The 23185-nt window shown below is 35.7% G+C and overlaps 1 protein-coding gene across 2 annotated transcripts; it reads left to right on the top strand.

Annotated features, from left to right (window-relative positions):
* Positions 1–1987: 1987 nt before the first annotated feature.
* On the top strand, positions 1988–8570 carry LOC148845840 (uncharacterized). Of its 2 annotated transcripts, XM_088954215.1 has the most exons (9): positions 1988–2823; positions 3025–3145; positions 3398–3475; positions 3904–4267; positions 4471–4583; positions 4789–4953; positions 5078–5217; positions 8058–8150; positions 8252–8570. In XM_088954215.1, the coding sequence occupies exons 1-9, from the start codon at positions 2735–2737 to the stop codon at positions 8409–8411; spliced, it is 1323 nt and encodes a 440-aa protein (XP_088810341.1). In that variant the 5' UTR covers positions 1988–2734; the 3' UTR covers positions 8412–8570. The 2 variants fall into 2 exon arrangements, with proteins under 2 accessions (XP_088810341.1, XP_088810342.1); XM_088954216.1 differs by lacking the exon at positions 3025–3145 and having other exon boundaries at positions 2174–2823.
* The last annotated feature ends 14615 nt before the right edge of the window (positions 8571–23185 follow it).

Genomic DNA, 23185 nt, shown 5'->3' with positions numbered 1-23185 from the left:
GCCAAACATACCCTAAAAGGAACTAAGGGTGTTTAATACAAGGTTGACCTCTAAGAATGTTTCAAATATAATAGTTTCCAATGAAAGCTTGTATCAACTCAAGCGTGCAATAAGCACTTAATTAATCCAACTTGTTCATTCCTTGAAGTGCTAGTTTTACCTTCAAGTGTTGTCATTAACAAACCTTGATTCCATTTAAAATCCAACCAAATATCCGGATCCGGATATTCGATCCGACAACAAAGAAGGTCTGAATTACCGAGAACGATTCTGGTATTTGCATGCCATTAGACCTGTTCATGGGCCGGGTGGCCCGACAGGCTGGCTCGGCCCCCGGACAGGCTTGAACAGGTACAAAGGCCAGTGGGCTTAACCTCGGACTAAAAAGTCCGGCCTGCAATAAATTCGAGTTGAGCTCGGGATTTGTCAAAATAGCCCAGCCCAACCCGACCTATAACTAAACCTAAAAACCCTAGTTGAATACCCCTCTTTTTTTCACCTCTTTCCTTTCTTTTTCCAACCGAATTCTTATTCTCCACATCCTCTTTCCCTTTTTTATATTCATTTTTTAATATAAATAAATTTTGAATTTATATTTTTTAATGTAAATAAATTCTGATTTATATTGATTATTGAATAGGGAAAATTTCAATTTTTTTTTATTAGGTCGGGTTTCGGGCTCGGGCTCGGGCCTAACATATTTCTGTTAATGAAGAATAAAAACCCGGCCCGAGCCCGGCCCATGAATAGGTCTACATGCCATGCAAGTCGGATGGATTGGGCTAGATTTATGGTGAATTCAAGCCCAATCCTAAGATTTGGGTAAATATTGAGCCCGAGGTCCGATTCTCTCAATCTAAGCTTAGCCCGTACTATAATTTGATGCATTCAAGTTGGGTTTGGGTCCAGGTTAGGCTTAGGTTGGTTAATCAATCTATTCTAAAATTACACATGTATGTATGCATGTATGTGTATGAATGTGTATAGTTAGACCTAGGGGTGGCCACGAGCCGAACTCTTCACGAGCTACTCAAGCTCGGATATATATGTAGATAGAGAGAGAGAGAATAAAATATATAATAAAAATATTATAACTATAATTATTGTAATTCTTATTTTTTTAAAATATTAAATAAAAAATATTTTTATATATAATTTTTTCTCAAATCGAACTCGAGCCGAGTTCGAGTTCAAGGTTCTAATTCGAACTGAACTCGAGCTTGAGCTCGAGCCCTGTAATACATTGGCAAACTGAGCTCGAGCCTCATACTATTTGATTCGGCTCGGGTTGGGATAAAATTGGAATAGGTGTGGGCTGAGTTTGGACTACCTAAGGGCTAGGCATGAAACCCAGCCTGAAAAATAAAAAGCTCAAAATCTTAGGCCTAAACCCTAAAATCCAAACCCAATTCATAAAAAATTTCGGACTGGATCGGTCCGAGTTCAGGTTCGGCCCGCCCAAGTTTCACCCAGTTGGATTTAACTTGTTGGACTGCCGGACGGGGTCGTGGGTCCTCTCTGACATCAAGCCCGACAAGCTCCGCTCCCGATGCCGAGGCGCTCAAATCATACCAATATATATGCCTTATGGCCCTTATCCATTCAGAGCCTTATCTATTCTTCTTCTTAACCAACACGCATTATTGTTTTCTTGTTAAACAAAGCGTGATTCTCCTCGGAGACTTTACAATTGACATAGACCCATCAGATTGGAACAGGGCGAAGCCAAACTTACCACGTGGCAAACTATCACATGCAGAGGGTGGGACCCACGGAAACTCAGTTTGGACGGTGCAGAGAAGTTTTTACTGTGTACTAAGATGGGTAAATTATAGTTATCTTGATCGTCTATACTTATTTGTGTGGGACCCACATAAGGCATGGCCCTGATCATATTCTACACGTGGCTCGTAATGAGATCTCCAGGGAACAATGTCACAATGACGATAGGTACGCGATGGGAATGCTCTGCCTGCCTTTGCGAATTGCGAGTTTGCGACTCATGCCGTCTTGGTCCCTCCCCTTTAAAGAGTTAGATCTGAGATAATTCATCTGGTGGACCCTATCCATTTGAAGATCTTAATACTGCGAGATTCCAATCTAACAGTTGTAACATGGGATGTACGCAGGTCGTTTATCTATTGTTGCTATATAAGTGAGTGAGTGGTGATGACTGGTGACTCATCCCATCACCAGACACCAGTTCCCACCACCTTCATCCCTCTTTGCGCTGTCTGCTCGAAACTTGGAAGGAGAGAGAGAGAGAGAGAGAGAGAGTGAGAGGGAAAAAAACTCTGTAAATTTCTCTTATCTTTGTTTGATTCTTCTGGGTATGCCTGGCAGAACCAGTAGAAGGCTAATGGTTTGGGGCTTACCCAGTGTATCGGGGGTTTTCGGGGTCTCGGCCATGGACGATGGTTTCGATGACATCTTGTTGAACCACATTTCCTTTGCTACTTCTTCGTCACATCCATCTGTGTACTTGATTGAAGCAACTGGTTCTGCGAAGCTTAAGATCGTTACTTTCAACAAGGCCTCTCCCGAGCCCCCTGCTGCCGTTGTCTCTGCTTCCGACAAAGAAGACGCGTGATTCTTCTTCCTTCTCTTATCTTCCTCTGTTTCTTGACTCCTTCTCCCTTTTGTTTTTCTTGATTCTTCTATTAAAGGAATTCTGCGTCATTTTCCTCTTATCATTTTGAAATCGTCATCGCCCCTGGTCTCTCACTCGGCAACGATGGCAACAATGAATGTGGTTGCTACTTGTTTAATTGTATCCTCCGACTCTTCCCGCCTTGACGGTTGTAAAGATCGCTTCTCTCTCAGGTAAAACAAAAGAAAGCAACTGAAACTCTCTTGTGGGTGTTTCTTTATTTTCTTTGTTCTTTCTCTCTGCCAATTCTTTTTGTGAGCACTTCTACTGTTTGAGTTTATGTTTCTGTATGTAAATTTCTTGTCTGTTATAGTTTTACTAGTAGAGGTCGGACAAGGTTTTTTTGTGCTACCCCCCTTTCTTCTTACGATCAGGTATGATCGTCGATGGAATGGGAAGAAGACGCACAGGAGCCTTTCCCCGCTGGCTGCTGCCGCTACCCTTTTTAGCAGTCAGAGGAGGGCTTATTCGTCCCGCTCTGATATTTACCAGGAGGTCTGTTTCAGTTCCCCCTACCCATCGTTACAAATTCCGTTCTCGCGATTCCACACTTTACCATACAATTGTAGCATTCATTCATCTTAAGACCAGAATCAGAATCTCGCTCGGTGGTCACGATGATACGATGCGCCAGTCGAGAATTCGAGAGCTAATCGGCAGATTCTTCCTCTACCTCAATTTAAAATTTTTAATCTTTCTCATCCATCATCTCTGATTCCTTTGCTTGTCTGTGTAAAACTGTTGCAGGTCCTCGAGGCCGCCAGGGAGAAATTTACCCAGGAAATCTCCTTCCAGTCCAAGGATAAAGACGTTTCTATTGCTAAGGTATACCCTACTTTCTCTCTATTAGCGTCGGCAATTCTCTGGGGACCACTTTCTCTTTGACTTATTCGTCCATTTTCACTTGCAAGTTCTGACTTATCATACACACTTGCATTTCTGCTACTGGCTTTCTTTGATTCTAAAATCTTCCTGCATTGCGAACAATTACTTGGAATTCTACTCCAAATTTTCTTTCTTATGCTCTTTTTGAGATGACTGCGAGGCTTTGATTATCAACTGAAAATTGCGATTCACTTATAAAAAATATAAAATCAATATTTTGATCAATTCCACGCAGGTTTTTTCCTGAATCTTGATTTTCTAAATCAAACTTTGAAGATATTTTGGAATTTCAAGTTTCAATTGGAGAATGTTGTTCCTGTTAAGTGTACATATTTGTCTGTACTGAAGTTCCTCCTCCATTCCTTTAGGCTTTACTGTATGTTGCTACGGAAGATGAAGCATTTATGGGTTTAAATCGAGAAAAGGATGCCAAGTCATTCATGAATGAAAGAACGGATGCCCCAGTCCCATTTGAAGCACAAGAGTGGGATTGCTTGGAAGCTGTTTCTTTAGCTGGTAGGAGCATATATGACTGCTTGGATGAGCTGGATTCTATTGCCAAAGAAGTCGAAGCAGAGTTGGTTTCAAGGGATATAGGTTGTCATTTGGTGGAAGTTTTGGAGGCTGTGAATTTAGTTCTTTTCGAATCAAGAGGCTTCAAAAGGTTTCCCGTACTTCAAGACCCGAAGTATTCTTACTTGCCTTCGGTGCTAAGCTCTGGGGGTGGCAGTGGTAAAGCATTATGCTACATGTCCTTAAATATTGCCAGCTTGTGCACTTGTTCTCCTTACCATAATTGAATTCTCTCAAGGGCATATTCCATGATTTTCTCTTGGATAATTACATCATTCCTCTTTATGTGAAATATATTATCTTTTTCCTCAAGTGAACAAGAAATTTCATCTGATGTCATAATTACTCTGTTGGCACCGCAGCAATTTTGCTCAGTGTCATCTATATTGAAGTTTGTCGAAAGCTTGGTGTGACTATTGTTGGTTCTCGAGTTGGGGAAGATTTTTTGATTTGGCCCCAAACTGGTAACCCAGAGGTGTGCTAATTTTGCAAGTTTTATCCTTATATTGTCTCTATGTTCCTGTTTATTACAGTGAAAGTGGTTTATTTGGTTGAGTTTCACATTATCCCTTCGTGACTAACATATGTACCCATTTCTGTGGTTTATACATTTCAAACCATCCCTAATTACATTAATTTTAACAGGTTAACATCTTAATATTGCCTTCTCTTTCCTGCAGGAGCTTTTCAGGGTTTCATCAGGACATAGCATGTTTGCCACGGTTAATGGAAGGTGTGTGGAGGATCCTAGATCAAAGGCTTCTGACTTGACCAGCAATTCACTTTTAGGGCTTGATATTGCAACCAATAGAGACATCATTGGGATAGCTTTGGCTAACCTGATTGTAAGTTGTATTATTGTGATTTATAAAGGCATTTTATCTCTGTCAAAGTGTGAATATCTTTTGAAGATAATACCTCATATTGTATTTTTCATTATTGCATTCAATTATTTTGTTCCATTTGCAGAGGCTTCATTGGAAACGGGCCTCAAGGATGAACCGTGGATTGATGCTGACTTCTCCACTCAGGCCTGTTTATGATAAGAATGGAAAATCAGGCAATATTGATGGTTCAAAGGTTCTTTTGTTGCGCCCTCAAGATTTGAGGTAATTATTCTTCTGTTCTTTATCTTCTATTTATATTTTCAAAGTTTATTTTGAAAGACTTCACTGAGGTAATATTTTCATAGTTAAATAAATGTATGCAAGACTGAAATAACAATAGATGGGAACATGGAATTTGGATTCTACAGGTCATTTTTGTGCCTCAAATCTGAAGGGATGCCTAAAAATATTATCTTGTGGTTATCTATTGCATAATCTTTAGGCAACTGAGCAAGCTTACCTGTCTTTCTTGTGATATCATAGGCCATCCATGGTAGATAGTTGCATCTTTGTATAGATTTTCTGAAAGTCATTGGGTCATGCTCCTTTCTCTGTGTTCTAATCAGTTCTTCCAAGGACTCACCAAATGGATGAATTATCCATGTTGCGTTGTTTCTTTTGTGGTATCTCCCTTTTCTTTTTCTATTTTATTCTTACACTGCTTGTATACATCTAGCATATATGATGAGATCTATCAATCATTATTGATACTTTTTAAGTGTCAAATAAAGTTATTGTTAATTTATGACATTTTCTATCTAAATATCTGATTATTACCTTGTGCAAAAAGCAATATCAAGCAATTAATTGTGACAACAGTTTTGCTCTTCTAATTCAAGAGCTTTGTAATTGATTCCCCTTATAAATTTGTTTTTGTGATTATTCTATTGAAGTAAATGGTACATGCATTAAAATGCTAGTATCTATAACTTCTTCCTGTCTGTCCCAAAAATGAGTGGCAGAAATGCATATGCTGAGATGGACAAGTGGAAAAACTAGAAAGGATAGGATCAGAAATGAAGTGATTTGTAGGAACTTAGGAGTAGCTCCAATAGGTGATAAAATGAGAGGAAGTATACTAAGATGGTTTAGTCATGTGCATAGAAGACCATCAACATCATCTGTAAGAAAAAGTGAATTTGTTACAAGTTGAAAGGGTTAGAAGGACAAGGGGTAGACCGAAAAGGACTAACATTAAATAGAATGGACTGGTGAAACAGGATTCATGTAGCCATAGCCATAGTGAGGCTATGGTTAAAGATTATGCAACACAGGCGTTCCTTTTCTCTGTTCCCTCTGGGCTCCTGGTTCTATCCATGCCTCTGCAAAATCTGTTCCTGATTCCACCACAACACCCCCCCTCCCCAAAGAAAAGAAAAAGTGGAAAAAAGAGAAAAGTAACTATTCTCTCAATCAAAAGAAAGAAGGATATAGGTAAGCTTTGACCAAGAGCTGGTTTGAGTTTCTACTCTTAATCATTGACCACTGAGGCACAAAGATCAATTCCATATGAGAGTCTGGGATGCTCTTCTACTTAATATGGTGTACTACCTTATGATTTGGCGATCTCCAACCAAACTTGACTGGTGAAGTTATGGCAATTCAATGATTTAAGTGCATGCCCCTGGGGGTATTTGAGGATGTGTAATGAGGAATTCCTATGTTTGCTTAATTTGAACTATATATAATTTATCTGAGTTTTGAGGACTACCGACTTGGTAAACCTGCATTATCTTATATTTGAGGGTCAGTTGGATCCTTAATGTGGCAACGTGGTTATGGAATTAATAAGCTACAAGCCTTTTTCCAGTAAGAAGGCATTCCTAATTGATGAATCTTTAGATTGAGAAGCATAACAACTGGTAGAATTTATCCTTGTTAGTCAGGGTTTAGTCAGTAGCAGATTGTGGGACAGATGCGAGTAAGTGAGGGCACCTTCTACAAACCTTTTTCCAGTAAGAAGGCATTCCTAATTGGTGAATCTTTAGATAGAGAAGCATAACAACTGGTAGAATTTATCCTTGTTAATCAGGGGTTTAGTCAGTAGCAGATTGTGGGACAGATGAGAGGAACTGAGGGCACCTTCTTACACAAGTGAATCATTGTTGGTGGAAATGTCAGTCACACAAGTCTACCTTTTTCTCCTAGTAAAATTCTGTGTTGGTGTTTGTAGAACCATAAATATGTAAGCATTTTTGAACATGAGTGCGGATGGATGGGGTGGACCTTTTTGAGTGGCTTTGTGACTAAATGGATTTTGGTAAGATGTGATGACTGTACAAATTGGCCCTAACTGCCTTATGAATGGTTCTCTAGATATTTGGATGCAACTAGATGGAGTACACTGGCTTTGGTGATGACTGCTATCGATAATAGCTTATGGTCTTATGCTGCATTTGATTAGACATGCTCCACAATAAATGCAGTAGGGCATATTAGCCATAATTGCCTCTCATGTTTGCACTCAGCATTGCAATGTAGATAATGGATTATGTGGACCATGTTCCAGGGATTTTCTGATAAATGAGTTGACAAGGGCGCACTACTCCTTCAGTAAAGTCATGTCCCCACCTGCCAAGTTTGTCTAGCCCGGAGAAAAAGAAAATAACCTACAGTCAAGTCATGTATTGGCTTTTCTTTTTTCATATAGTAATATCCTAATTTTATAATAACTTTATCCATGATGAGTTTTACCACTACTTTTTTAGATGGCTGCCTAAAATATCCATGTTAGTTAATGCTTTTACCACTAACCTACAGTCAAGTTGTGGGACGTGACATTTGTTGTCATTCCTTGAGCAAGAACAAAGGGTAAAAAAGAGGCATTTGTTTGCTATGCCATATCTGCAGGGTTGATTTTGTGTTTGAAGGAAAAGAAAATAATACTTCTATCTTCTATTCATTCAATCTGCATATAAAAATGGTGATGACATTTGTTGTAGAATTTCTAATTCTTTCTTTTTATTTATCTGTTTCCCAAAAAAAAAAATGTTTTCTTCCTTTTTATGTTCTCATGTTCTCATGTAATGTAATTTTTTTTCTTATATATTTCTATAATGCAGGTTGGCTATAATGGCATCAGAAAGATTGTTGATTCTGCAGCCACATAATTGGGCTTTGAGGAGAGACCATGGCATGCTTTTATACTACAGCAGGTGTGTACATATCTCTAGTCTTGTATTGTAACTTTTAAAATTGGTTATATTGATTTCTCTGAAGGTCTTTAATTAACTCTAATAAATTGTGGTCGATGTAGGGACTATGGAGAGGCAGTCCAAGAGCTTAGCATATGCATGGCATTTGCACCTGTAGAGGAGGCAGAAATTCTCGAGTCATTTGTTGAGAAATTGCATTTGTTGCGGCTTGAGTCATCATGGAAGTCTTTGGATCACACTAACCGATTGGCAGTTCCTTGACTTCTTGTACACCAACTTTTTTTCTTTTCCTCTTTTCTTTTGAGTTTTTGTCATAGATATGCTAGAAGAAAAAGTGGAAAAACGAAGAGCTATATCATATATGTAATGGTCTCTGTAATTTTGGTATCAGTGAGTGAGTTGAGAATCGGCAGATTAAAATATAGGTCTTTCTTTCAATTACTCTAGAGACATGTAGTACAATGTTTTCGACACTTGAACCTAGACACCTTTAGTTGAGTCAAGAGAAGATGCTTCCCACTTTCCAGAACCAGAGAAATACGAGATTGAATCAGATTGCATGATGGATGGATGGCGCATACCAATCCTTGTCCTTTTTGACCATTGACGAGAGGCGAGAGCAATTAATAAATCCTATTCCAAGACACAAGGGGAGGCGGTTGCATTACAGTGAGCGTTAAAGTCAATTTATTATGCAAGCACACTTTCCGTCTGTCTGTGTTTAGATATCCGTCCTGCTGCCTTCACGAGTGCTTGGTCAATGACTCAATGGTCCAGACTCCAGGCCTCCAGGGGGGATGTATCTCTGTATATCCAATCTAACAGCCTTAAATAAAGGTAGGCATCCAATTCTGATTTCTGATGTAGACAATAGCCTATTGATTCACATTCCCCCAGTCCCTACCTACCCTTTGCTGGCCCTATGTTTCTCAAGTCCTTCACAGTTCAGAAGATCACATCACATCCAATGCTGGACTGTCGGGTAGAGGATTGTGTACAATTACAAATATGAATCATTGGAGCATGATTCATGCTCCCTGTGGTCGATACCCAATACTTTGACTTCTTCTGGCACTTGCTAAAATTTGTTAGAATCTGCAATTTATGTATCTCAGAGCTTCCTCAATCTTTCTCTCTCTTAGATCTATATAAAACTCTATTATTCTTCAATTAATCCCAACTTCTAAACCCATACTTTGATATCAGCGAGTAGGGTTTGGTTTGGTCTACAACTACAATCGTGAAATCAGAGCCTGGACTCTGTTTCATCGTGGGATTTGATGGGTGCATGAATCCAATCCAAGCCATGGGTCAGACTGTTGGACCATTAATTTAATTCATTAAAAGAGTCTTTTAAAGCTAGTTCACATCAAAACAGGCTTTTAAAGCTCGTTCACAAGATGTCCCCAGTCAAGAATTTTTGAAACATTAGGTAGCCGATGTCAGGACAAGTCCGGATCTGCTATCCACTAGAAAATTACCCACAAGACATTAGCCGAACATCAGGAACATCTCCCATGTAGGTAGTGTAGATCCGAGCAACTACACTCATCTGGTCCAACATCGATTAGATATGGCCAGGTGGAGATGGCTTCTCAAGTCAATCTATGCTGTGGGAACAAACAAATTGAAGTTGAATTCCAAATTGTGATGTTGCAAGTTGCAAAAACAAAACAAAACCAACCGGTTTGAAAGAAAATTGATTCTTAAAACAAAAACACATAAAACATGTGCAAGGGCACGACCATGCACGTGCAAATAGAGTTTACATTGGCACCTCACAGGGCCCAATTACCGTGTATTGGGAACATCTCCCAATGACTTCCTAATGTATGCTGAGATGTGTATGTGGGCAGTCTGTGAGGCGTTGATGTGATCTCGTGCAAATAAGTTTACATTATATAATCAAGTTTAACTTTATGACCTACGGGGAAACTCAGGCAAGTATCCTTTATATAATATATAGATGTTTTCATATGTTATTTAATATAATATGCTACAAATTATATAATTTCTACACTATAAAAATTGTTTAGTTTTAAAAATAATTATTTTGATGACTTTAAGAACATGTATTGTTTTTTAAAATAAATCAGCTTGTTTTATTTTTGAAAACAAAAACATGGTTCAAAAACATATTTATTGTTTTTCTTTTTTTTTTTTTCTAATGCGGCAATTTTTACAAAAATATGAAATAAAAAGCATTTATATCCTAAAACATGACCTCTACCTATACATCACTAGCTTTCTTCACAAATCTTTCAATTTGCACGAGTTTGTTGTGTTTGTCAACTTGCATTCTTCCCCTTCAGGATTGGCTTGAACCTAATCAGGGTGAAAATAATCAAGGTAAATGTGGAATTCAGTCCACTTTCAGACTCTAACCAAGCTGTCAATTGTACTGCAACATTAAGGTTGTATTTGGTGACTTCAAATCAGCCCCCCACGATGTCTCACAGCACATCCCCGCTGTGTATTGGAAACATCTTCCGATGATATACCAAAAATAATGATGTCATCATTGGAAGATGTTCCCAATACACAGCGGGGATGTGCTGTGGGACGTTGTGGGGGGCTGATTTGATCTCGTATTTGATACCATTGCTGATTTTAACTGAAACATTTTAGGTTGATCGATATAAATTTGCATATAATTGTTATTTGAAATTATTTATGATTGAAATAGACATACCTTAAAAATGCATATGTGAAAGGCTGTTTGTAGAAACATCAAATTGGTGTTTCAACCCAAATTGTTTTAGTTTTGGTACTTTTGGTGTTCCAACCTACATTGTTCTTAGTTGAAACATCGTTCATACTTGACACACAAATGCCACTGTTTGTAGTTGAATTCTATTTGGTGAAAACTGTGTATTTTTTATCCATGTCAGCACCATATTGTTGCCACATCAAGCAAAAAAAAACATCAAATTGATGTTTCTTAAAGCACCCCTAATTTATGTTTCAAATAAAAACATTTTATGACTAGTTTAACTTAAAATACTTGTAACCAAACAGAAAATTGACCATTAAACTCAAAACACATAAATGGCACACAATGTATATTACAAAGTACAAACCTCCCTTAATTCAAGAGTGGATAATTATGTGGATGGTTTTATAATTAATAAGTCCAGTCAGTTTTCTCATTTTTCTTTTCATGGGCAAGGAATTTGCAATCAAAGATTTGGGCTCATTACATTGTTTTTTAGGTGAAGGTGATGTTTTGGGACCAATGTGCCGTGTAAATGTTGGGTTCAAAATGCTACACAACATCATAACCATTAAACTTCAAATGGTGAGGCTTTTGAAACAGCCTATATGGCATGTTTCAATATAGGCTCTATGTACAATATATAGGCCATGTTTGATACCATATTGACCATTTTCTCAGATAACATTTACATGTTAGAGATGGTAAAATGGCTCTATGTACAATTTAGCCAGATAGGTACCACTAGGTGCCAGATAGACTAAAATGTAGAAAATGTTGATACCATTGTAAGAAGCTTTATTTTAGTGTTTTTTTTTTCCAATGATATATTTCACATAATCTAAGGTATTTAAAGGTACTTGAAATGCTTCAACCACACAATAAAGGTAAGTGATGGAACTACATGTCTACATGGCATTGATGTGATGCAATAATAAAAATATTCCACCACCTTGGTTGTTAGGAGTGCAACTTGGGCGGGCCCAGCCTAAGCCCAAACAAACTCAACCCGAAATTTTACATGGACTGGGCTTGGATTTTTTGTCCTTAGGTTGGGCTTGGGCCCAAGAAGTTGGGCTTTTTTATTTTTTAGGCCAGACCTATGCCTAGCTCTTAGGTAGCCTGAATTTGGCCTGAGCCTGGCCCAACTATACACATTCATACATATATATGTATATATTTAAAATTTTCATACATATTTACATATATACATAAATATGTGATACATATTTACATATATGCATAATTTTAGAGTGGGTTCATTGAATAACCTAAATGCATCAAATTACAATGCAGGTTGGGAAGATTGGGCTCGACCTCAGGCTCGGTCTAGGCTTGGGCCTTAAGCCAAAATTTTAGGGCAAAGCCCAGGTTGACCATAAATCCTGGCCCAACCTGCCCGAATTGCACCCCTAGTGACTGTTGCTCTCCCGATTTTGAAGTAAAAAAATTAAAGAAAACTCTTTGTCATCTTGCTGACCACTAGGAGTCCAGGACTGGAAAAGCTTCCATAATTCTAACTAGTAGTTGTTACTAATGTATTGTTGTCCACTCCACTGTACATCTATTGATTTTGGTGTTTTGTTGCTTGCATCCAACTAATACAAAACCCATGAGAGCATGAACTATTGCTGGTTTTGCACCATTATTATCCATTGTTTTTGGGCCATTGGCATATGTAAGTATGTTTCCCTCTTAGAAGTTAGAACTCTCCTTCTTGGATTTATAGATTGATATTGATATTCTTACATTGTAGTGAACTCTCCTTTTTGGAAACTAAAGGGAAATGTATAAAGAAAAGAAACAAGAGTGTCAAAGCAACTTAATAAATAGCCACAAGCCATTACATTTTAGAATTTTAATTTTTTAATGCCAAAAAAGTAAAAACATAAATACATAAACACAGAGATGACAAAGAGAAGAAACTTAGGATCATTGATTTCGATATCTAGGATTATGTGGTTCAAATGAAATCTTTGGTTCATTGCTTTTTCCAGAATGAACTCAAGGAATCATTTGAACTAAGAATACTTATTAATCTCTGTTTCTTCACCAAAAATATATTAATCTCTGACATGATTCGACTTAATCTCATTTTTTAAGCTTTCTTATCTTGTAGAAGAATAATTCAGATTCCAAACCAGAATTGTTTTATATTCATCTTTCCAATTAAAAAAATGTCCAAAAACCATAGGTTCTATAACTTAGATCCTCAATGCATCTCTGATTTGAAGGAGTAGAGTTTTTACATTTTCCATATTGAGATATCTTTTACAATTGTTTGATATTAGTAATAAAATTTCTTACAGTTTAAAACAAGTAGAGATGTTGTATGTTAGATATGCTAGAATTCCTTTTATCTTATGTAGATTCCGTGGATTAATTGCTCTGTTCCTAACATAAAAACAATGAAGATCTAAAATTTTTTCAAACAAATATTGAAGATCCATGGAGACATGGAGAAATCATGGATTTGTTGGGGCGCTAGCTATCTATAATATATGCTAGCTTCCGTTTTATGTGAAATGACATTAAAGTTTTATATTTTTTGTTGCAAATTAAATTTTTGTATTTCATAGAATTGAATATGTGTTAATGCCATTTTCTTGTTCATGGTTGGTGTGCAAATATTGTTTACTATTGATGATTAAATGCGGCACTGTGGCAGTTTTTATGTAAACTTTTAATTTTAGGTTATTCTAAATATGACATCACACTATGATGAGGGAGAGAAATCGTCACATCATATCACATCATAAAACAGGGAAATCTTCACACCAAGAGATGGAAACGTTGAACCATGGTGAACATAAAACCATTCCGTCCCAAAATGAGGATTGTAATCACATACCCACTTCATTATGTCCTTTTACACAACATTCAAGTGCAACTATAGGTCATGTACCTCCTCTACCAAGCTACACCTCTAGTATACTTTTAGGTCTTACAACTATTTAGTAAAATTTGGTAATTATTGTAAGACTTATCTTAAGGCTACTATTAACCATGAGACCAAGAGTTTGCATAATCACTTATCCTATTGCTCGAAAAAAAACAATGAAGATATTGAAACTTGTTTAAAGTAACAAAAACAAATTGTGGTAGATAAGAAAAATGATAGGAATGCGCAATTTGGTAACTTTACTTTTGACCCAAAAGTATTTAGGAAGGAATTTACATATGCCATTATCTCACATGAGTATCTTCTTTCTATTGTTAACCACATTGGTTTTATGAGATTTGTTACTAGCCTTCAGGCTCTCTTTAAAATGGTTTCTTGCAATACCATCAAGAAGGATATCATTTGAATTTATGACATTGAGAAGGAAAAGTTGCAAAATATTTTATGAAAAAATGTAAGGCAAATACTAGTGACAACTAATATGTGGACTTCTAACTAGAAAAATGGTTGTATCAACATCACGACTCACTTTGTTGATGATAATTGGGTGTTGCAAAGCCGTATTTTGAGGTAACACACTTCCTATATTATTTAATATTCATGGTATACTATTTTTTTATTCTTTTCACATTCAAGCCTTATTTTCTTTATAACTGAATATGCAATTTATTTTGTTTATGTTACAAAACTTAGGTTTGTGCACATTCCTATACATCACACAATGGTGGGACTTGTTGATAAGTTAATTAATGGTGGGCTTAACATCATGGCATATAAAGACAAAATTGTCAACCATTACTATAGATAATTGCATTTCAAATGATGAGATGATTAACATAATTGTTGACTAACTATTTCGGCATTGTTTGCTTAATGGAAGTGTTGTTCACATGTGATTTTGTGCCCACACTATTAATCTAGTTGTGAAGGATGGGTTGGTAGTTATAGAAGATGCCATTGAGAAAATTCGTGATAGTGTTGCATATTAGTTAGTTACTCTATCTAGGGTTAAAATTTTTGAGGAAATAATATGTCAAATGAAATTTAGTTGTTTAAGAAGTTGATTCTTGATTGTAAAATTTGTTAAAACTCCACTTATTTGATATTTTCAATAGCCTTAGAGTATAACGATGTTTTCTCTAGATTAAAGCTTAGGGAGAGACATTACTCTTGTATGCCTTTTAAAGAAAATTGGAACATGGCTAAGAATATTTGTGAGAAATTATAGTTTTTTTATAATGTTATTGAGTTTTTTTTTTGTTCAAAATATTTTACTTCAAATATTTACTTTGTTAAAATTTATGAGGTTATGGAGGCTTTGTATAAGTGGATGGCATCTTTAAATGAAGTGATCAATTAAACGACAAGAAAAATGTTTGAAAAGTTTGACAAATATCGGAGTGTTGTACACGTTGTTACAACAATTGTAGTTATTTTGGACCCTAAGTATAAATTAAAGGTTGTGGGTTTCTAATTCCCTCAATTATGGTAATTTTGCAACACAAGAGATTAAAAATGTTAGACATATTATGGCTTGATTCAAGAGTATCAATCTAAAGCTAATGAGGCGCATGCTATCCATCCACTTGATGGATCAACTTTGAATTTGAAAAGAAGGGAGTTGGATGGTGATGAGGAGGAAGAGTGATAATCCTATATCTGTACATATTTTCATACCTCTAACTTGATGATTTTGGGTAATAATGTTTTTGGAATTAGCATGGTATTGCTCTAATTATCATGAAATTGTCTTGCAAGATAATTTGGAGCTTAATTGTGCAATTTTAAGGAGGTGTTTGATTTAATTGATCAAGATAATCATAGAGGAAGGACCATGCAACAATGATACTCCATGATGTAGCCATGAAGGAGAGAATTCATTGAAATCGGATCTGGTATGTATGCACAAAATCGGGAAATTTTCTGTTTTGTTATAGTTCTCGTATTTTGGGCATAACTTTCTTCCTACAACTCGGATTAAGGTGATTAAAACGGATAATTAAAGATAAGAGATAGGGCTAAAACTCATGTGTTTATCACTCAACCTAATTCCGCCTCCAACAAAGTGCAATTCAAGCTTCAAGTTTCGGGTCTAGCAGTTGGCAGTGCAGAAGAGATAGAAATTCAATTGAGATAAAGACTAAGAGACATTATTTGTGTTGAATTAGGAGTTTACATTGATAAGCAATTGAGGGGAGGCTTCACTATAAAAATAACCATAGAATCAAGGCAAAGGGGCACATCATTAGAGAGAATTCAGTAGAGAAGAGAAGATAAAGCAGTCTCAGCACATCAAAAGAGAAGATGAAGCAATTTCAGCACGCCAAAGAGGAGAGGAAGAATCCAAATTCAAGAGGGACAAAGGCTTAGTTGATGCACTTGTCTTCTACTTTCAAAGGCTAAATTTTTTTTTTGTTATTCTATTCATTCTTTGATGTATTCTTTTTGTATTTCTCCTTTAATTTTCTTGAGTATGTTGAATTTAATGATGTTTAGTTAAAATCTCGTAGCTAGGGTTTAGATGGATTTTGATCTTAAGATCATATAGTTATTTGTTTAATTCAATTCAAGACCTTTATTATTTGTATGTAAAATTTTTATTGCTATGCTTAATGCTTTAAAATAATTGGTCAATCTTTTAATGATTTGATGATTCATGCATGACTGACCAAATGATTGTTATGAATTAGATCCCTAGGCAATAAAAATCGCATGATAGACTATGATATCGAAAGATGATTAGTTCATGTGTGGGAATCAATGAAGCTCAGTGAGTCAAATCTCCTTTTACGATTAGAGGTTTCCAAAGAAATTAATGCTTATTTTTTCCTTTTGACAACTACTTAGAAATTTGATGGTAGAATTGGATTAATAAAGGATTAATATGATTTGAGAAAGCTTATTAATTAATTTAGGGAAATCCACCATCACATGCAAATAACTTTAATATACCTTAGGGTAATTTCGGTCTTGAGTTGGATTAAATAGGTAATTATGTAACCTTGATTCAATGAAATCTAAACCCTAGCTGCATTCATCAATCAATTTAGTTTTTATTAAGTTCTTGGATTTGCATGAATTCTTTTAGTTTTTATTTAATTGATTCACGAGTTCAACTTAGGTTAGTTTAAAATTGATTTGGTACTATGATCTAGTCTCTGTGTGATCGACACTTTTTTCATCATTATACACACATTTAATTAAGGTACACTTGCTTGAACTAACTATGCATAAATGACACAACAAAGAGGAATGAGGCATAGCAAGGTTGGTTCAATTTCGTAAAACTAACTCTTCCTGTATGAATGTAAAATCTGAATTAGATCATTATTTAGAGGAGCTTCTGTTGCCATGGACCAAAAAAATTGACATTGTTAATTGGTGGAAGACAAATGGAATAAAATATCTCACTTTACAAAAGATTTCTCGAGACTTCCTAGCTATCTTAGTTTTTATGGTGGTATTTGAATCAACTTTTAGTATTCATAGGAGGGTAGTTTGTTTATATCAAAGTAGGCTTCACCCAGATACTTTGGAGGCTTTGATGTGCTCACAAAATTGATTATGGAGTGAAATGGAAGGTAACAATTATATCTTATTCTTATTCTTAAAAGAAAATATATGCAATAATATAAAACATTTAACTTTTTTTTTTCTTTCTTATTATAAAATATCTATATATGTAGGCTCTTCTTCAGTAGTTGATTCAATGTACATATCTTCAATTGAGGATGATATTCCAATGAAGGATTAGGAAGCAACAAGAGTTATTGAAAGAAAATTTTCATTCTTTTATATGGAAGGGTTCTATGTAATGTTAGTTCTTGTTGAATGTTGTTGGTTGATAATGAATATTGAAAAACTTTTGTTTATATACTTAATATTAAACTTAAAGAAAAGTTTAAATTGATCATATGATAATCAGGTGGGGTGAATCGAGATGGGTTTAACGAGTTTGGGACAGGAGGGGCTTAGGAAATTGAGAAGAAAAGTTAGATGGGTTTGAGATCAAGGGTACATAGGCGGATTTGAGAATGAGTAGGAAAATTTGCATGGGTACCTTACCTGTTGCCATTCCTATAAATGATAGCATTAAATTGTGTAGTAATTTGAGCCTAAAAAAACTTAAAAATTGGAAAACACCTTTGAGTTCTTACAAAGAAAATAAACCTAAGCATAACAAGTTGAGTCATCAATAAAACTCACAAAGTATTTAAAATCCAATCGCGAGAGAATTGAAGATGACCAAACATTAATGTGTATTAATTGAAAAGGCACATAAGCATGTTTAGAAGTAGGAAAGGGCAAAATATGATTCTTACTAAAGCAAAGCATTTGATGAGGGTGAACAAACAAAAGCAAACAAGTAATCCAGTTTCTTGGTAAAGGTTGACCAATGCACTAATATCATAAGTTCCAAACATTATTGCAGTTAGTGAAATCAAACTAGAATAAGTAGAAAATAAACATGTGTTGGAATAGAATGAAGCCTATTTATTTTCAAATTCTAGACCAAATAATTATCCCATCTTTAATAAGTTGACTAATAGAAATTAAGTTTGTAATTAGGTTAGGAACAAACGAGGTTTTGGGAAGATTGAAACATGATGATTTGGAAGTGGCAAAAAAAAAAAAAAAAGATCATCACAATAGAGGATATCAAAATTATCACCATTATTAGTAACAATATGGCTTATCCAAAGGACAAGGTTTAGGGATTAACCATAGAAGGCCCACCAGAGTCTATAATCCAAAGATGAGTAAGAGAAAAACAAAAATAGGAAGACTCACCAGACATGTCAATAGTAGAAAATGTAGGAGAGATAGTAGACAAAATCATTTCCTGTCATAACACCTGAATTATTACCTTTGGTAGCATAGTTTTCAAGGCGACGCCTATCACTTTTGTCATAACACCTGAAGTATTTGCTTGGATCGTGTAGGAGACTATTGCTTGTCCAAAAAAAATCTGAAACAACCATGCCAAAATGGTTCCTAATTATCACACCAAAACCTAAGGGTGTACAACCGGTCAATTCAGTTCGGTTTGGTTAGAACCGAAGACCTAACCGACTATTCAGTTTGACCATTTTCTCCAACCGAACCAAACTGAACTGATCCTATCCGAATTTGGTTTGGCTTGGTTTGGTTGGGCCCTAATTCCACATAAATGACAAACATTGATCAACAATTAATAAATAATTTATAATTAATAACTGTTATTAATTAAAAATTAAAATGGCTCCAAAACCCAATGGTTTTAATTAATTAACTATTATTAATTAAAAGCTATGCCTAAAGCCCTATGCCAATGGGGAATTGGCAAATTGGACATTTTTCAAAAATAATTAATAATTAATAAACTACTAAAGATTAGTCTAGGTTTTAATTAACAATTATTAATTAAAAGTTATTCACAAATAATTAAATCCCAATGGCAAATTGCCAAATTGGTTATTGGGAAATATAATAATTAATTAGCATAAAGTATTAAATATATCACAATAAATATTTAATATATTTCATCAAGTAAACACTAATTTGGTTTTTTGTTCAGTTCGGTTGAAAAGCCAAACTGAACCAAACCCAAAAATCAAATCGAACCGATATCCAAACTAACCAAACTGAACTTGCTTATTCGGTTTGGTTCAATTTGGCTTTTGATTTATCAACCGAATTTGAACACCCCTTACCAAAACCGGCTTTTCCCACTCCTAAAAAGCTTCCATCCACATTGATTTTCGGGTATCCCTGCTCTGGCTTTTTCCAAAAAAACCTTGTTTGCTTACTTCTTCAGCTAAGTGGGAAGAAGGCCACCAACCTTGAGGGGAAATCAGATTCCTCTTCTTCATCTTCCTACTAGCACGAACTGAGGTTGACAAAGGGTTAGGATTAATATCCTCAAATATTCTGCTGTTTCTATTTTTCTATATCATCCATAGCAGATAAACTGAGAAACAAAGGATCTCCTCTTTTCTATTACCCATATTACAATAGAAGCCATACCATGATCTAAACCATGCAACAAAGTTATTTGAAGCATAAAACATTTATGTTCTAATGTTTAAGTAGCTAGCAAACCATGCAGTTTTGGCATGGTCACAGAAAAGCAAAGCATGGAGCTTAGTCTCACCACTCATGTTACATATTGGACAAACTGGGGATTCTGCTATACCTCTCTTAGCAAGATTCCTTCACTAGTAGGGCATTCCAACAACATTTCCATAGAAAAGATTTGACTTTGGGATCAATTAGGGACCACAACTACTTCCAATGCTTTCTCTCTAGGTTGCACCCCGCATTTATATTTTGGGATTGGGCATCACATTGTGCTTCCCCTAAAGCTTTTGCAACAAAATATGTTGATTTGACCAAAAACATAGTATTACCTATTAGTCTCCAACTCAGTTTATCAGGCCAACTTTCAGCTGCTAAGGGGATATTAAGGATGTTTTGGGCAGAATTGTTAATAAAATTTTGTCTAATTAAAATTTCATTCCATCTTCTTCCATACTCCATCATGATATCCTTTACCTTGTTTTAAACTTACATTATTTGGTTTTTGCCCCTTGGATCTTAAAACCTGGAATTTTTAGAAGCTACAGGATTTCCCATATTTTGATATTATCTCTAGTGTTTACACTCCAGCAACAACCTTGTTCCAAGATTCTTCGAGTTTAAAGAATTCTTTATCATCCCCATGAACCTCTTGGGGTAGATTTGGATTAAAAAAAAAAAAAACTTATGTTTACTTCCCTATAATCACTCTAACCCATAGGTTTTCCTTTTTTTGTGTATAACCTCTAGGATTGCTTGCATAGCAATGCCAAATTAACATAATAAGGGTCTTTGAATCCTAAGCCCCCACTTGTCTTATTTTTGCTAATTATTTCCCATTTGACCCAGTGATTTTTTTTAGAACTATTTGAGTTGTTCCACCAAAATTTTCTTTGAAGTCTTTTTAGCTTCATGCACACTGATTTTGGTAATAAAAAGCAAGACATAGTATAGGTCGGTAGGGAGGAAGTGACTGCCTTCAAGAGGACTTCTTTTCCTGTAGGAGACAGGAGAGGTCATACCAATTTTTAGTTTTCCTCTCTGTTCTTTTCACCAAATAATTAAATAAATCTTTTTTTGATCCCCCCAGTTTCTATAGGAAGTCCAAGGTAAATAGATGGGTGTTCTACTTTTGTCATTTTTATTATTCTGGCCATCAATTTTTAAAGCTTGTAATGAAGATTTTTACTAAAGAAAATCTCAGATTTTGCAATTTACCTTTTTGTCCTAAGGCTCTCTCATAGGCCTGAATAGTGTCCAGTATGACTTGCTCTTTTCTTGGATCAGCTTTAGTGAATAGGTAACTGTCATCTGCAAAAAAAAGTTGTGAGATAGTGGGGCGCTCACTATTTATTTTAACACCCGTTAGCTGCTTCCATTCCACTAATCTATTTAGCCTTCCTAACAGAGATTTAAAGATGATGAGAAACAGGTATGGGGATAGGGGTCACCCTATCTTAAACCCTTTAAGATTTGAAAGAATCACAAGGGGCTCCATTCACTAGAATTCTATAAAAACAGTGGTAACACACTCCATTACCCAATTTATCAATTTCTCTCCAAACCCTAAGCATTGGAGCACTTGTCTTAGAAAAATCCATTCCATCCTATCATAAGCTTTACTCATGTTTAACTTCACAGCCATCCACTTCTTTTTGCCTTTTGTTTTTTTCATATAATCTATAACCTCATGGGCCACCAAAAATCATATTGAATGAATCTTCTTGGAGTAAAAGCACTCTCATGCTCACCAATTAAGTTTTTTAACAATGGTTTCATCCTGTTTACCAAAATTTTTGAAATTATTTTATACACTGTTACAAAGACTTGTTGGCTTGAAATGTGATGGAGACTCTAGAGTTTTCACTTTCGGAATTAGAGAAGTGAAGGTGTTGTTCAACTCTTTCAGAAGGTGACCCCTTTCGAAAAATTGCCTCATATTGCATTCATCACATCCGGACCAACAATGTCCCAAAATTTCTAAAAGAAGAAATTTGGAAGTCCATTTGGTCTAGGGGCTTTTTTTTGGGGCCATTTGGAATAAGCTGCCTTCTTCCTCTATGACTGCTCTCTCTAGATCCTCCATTTCCTCTTCATCTATTTTGGTTTCTAGACAGTTGAGGAACACTTCCATATTTGTTGGGTTTGAGCTCTTGAAAATTTTCACAAAATACTGATTTATAATTTGGTTTATTTCCTCTTCTTTCTCATGCCAAATTCCATTTTCATCTTTTAGCTTCAAGATTCTGTTCCTTGCCCTTCTCTTCATTGTAACAGCATGAAAAAAATTTGTGTTCTTATCCCCATGATTCAGCCAATTGATTCTGGCTTTCTGGGCCCACATAATCTCTTCTTTTTTTAGGAGGTCTCTCAATTCTTCCTCTAATTTTTTTTCCTCATATGGTCAATTAGGTTTTTCTGCTTCTTTTCTTCCTTTTTCTAACTGAGTTTTCAAAATCTGAATTTTCTTTTGGATGTTTCCAAAGACCTTTCGGTTCCAATTAATGAAATTAGTTGTACTTTTTTTTTTTTGTTTTTTTGACATAATTGGAACTAGAAAGATCCTTGGAAAAATTTTGTCCAATTGTTCTTTATCACCCTTCACACTGGTCATGTTTTAACCACATTTCTTCAAAACTGAAGGGCATTTTTCTCCATTTTGCTTCTCTCTCAGTACTAACTATGATTGGCAAATGATCTAATCCTAAAGTGTACACCACTCTATTTGATGCTTCTTCAAACATATCCCCCACTCCTTACTGCATAGAGCTCTATTTAATTTTGCTCTAATCAGATTGGTTCCTTCCCTTTTGTATGACCATGTAAACCAAGGCCCATGACAAACTCATTTTTGTAGCCTGCAATCCAATAGGAAATTTCTGTTTCTTTGTAAATTTGTCTGGTTGCTTATTCTCCCTCCCTTTTCATTTTGATAAAATATTAAATTCAAGTCTCCCATACACAACCATGGTTCCTTTGTTTTTTCTACAATTCTTTTCCATTTCAACCAAAAAATATTTCTCTTCTCATTTTTTTTTGGCTCCCTATAAATAAATGGGCAACACCATTTCCTTGTGGCCTCATCTTCCACTCTTACATGTATGAAGTTTTCATCAGCATAAAGAATATCCATTCTAAAATCCGGATTCTAGAAAAGAGCAAGACCTCCACTTAATCCTTTGGAATCCACTCTCCAACAACTCCAGGATCTCAGATTTCTTAAGGTCTTACTACAATTTATTAAATTCATTTTGGTTTCCATAAGAAAAAGGGCATCAATTTTTTCTTTGTTGAGGGTCTCTCTCAGGGCCTGAACTGTCAGGGAGGACCCAATCCCTTGATAGTCCCAGCCCATAAGCCTTA

The sequence above is a fragment of the Nelumbo lutea genome, chromosome 7, assembly GCF_056320005.1.
Source record: "Nelumbo lutea isolate HS-2025 chromosome 7, American lotus-T2T, whole genome shotgun sequence".
Taxonomy (NCBI): Eukaryota; Viridiplantae; Streptophyta; class Magnoliopsida; order Proteales; family Nelumbonaceae; genus Nelumbo; species Nelumbo lutea.
This window is presented reverse-complemented; position numbering and strand designations above follow the sequence as displayed.

Bases quoted from the DNA above. Each gene is read 5' to 3' on its own strand.
- LOC148845840 (XM_088954215.1), top strand. From the start codon at position 2,735: ATGGCAACAATGAATGTGGTTGCTACTTGTTTAATTGTATCCTCCGAC. The intron at 3,146-3,397 runs GTCTGTTTCAGT...AAACTGTTGCAG, and splicing joins GCTCTGATATTTACCAGGAG to GTCCTCGAGGCCGCCAGGGA. The intron at 4,584-4,788 runs GTGTGCTAATTT...TCTTTCCTGCAG, and splicing joins CCCAAACTGGTAACCCAGAG to GAGCTTTTCAGGGTTTCATC.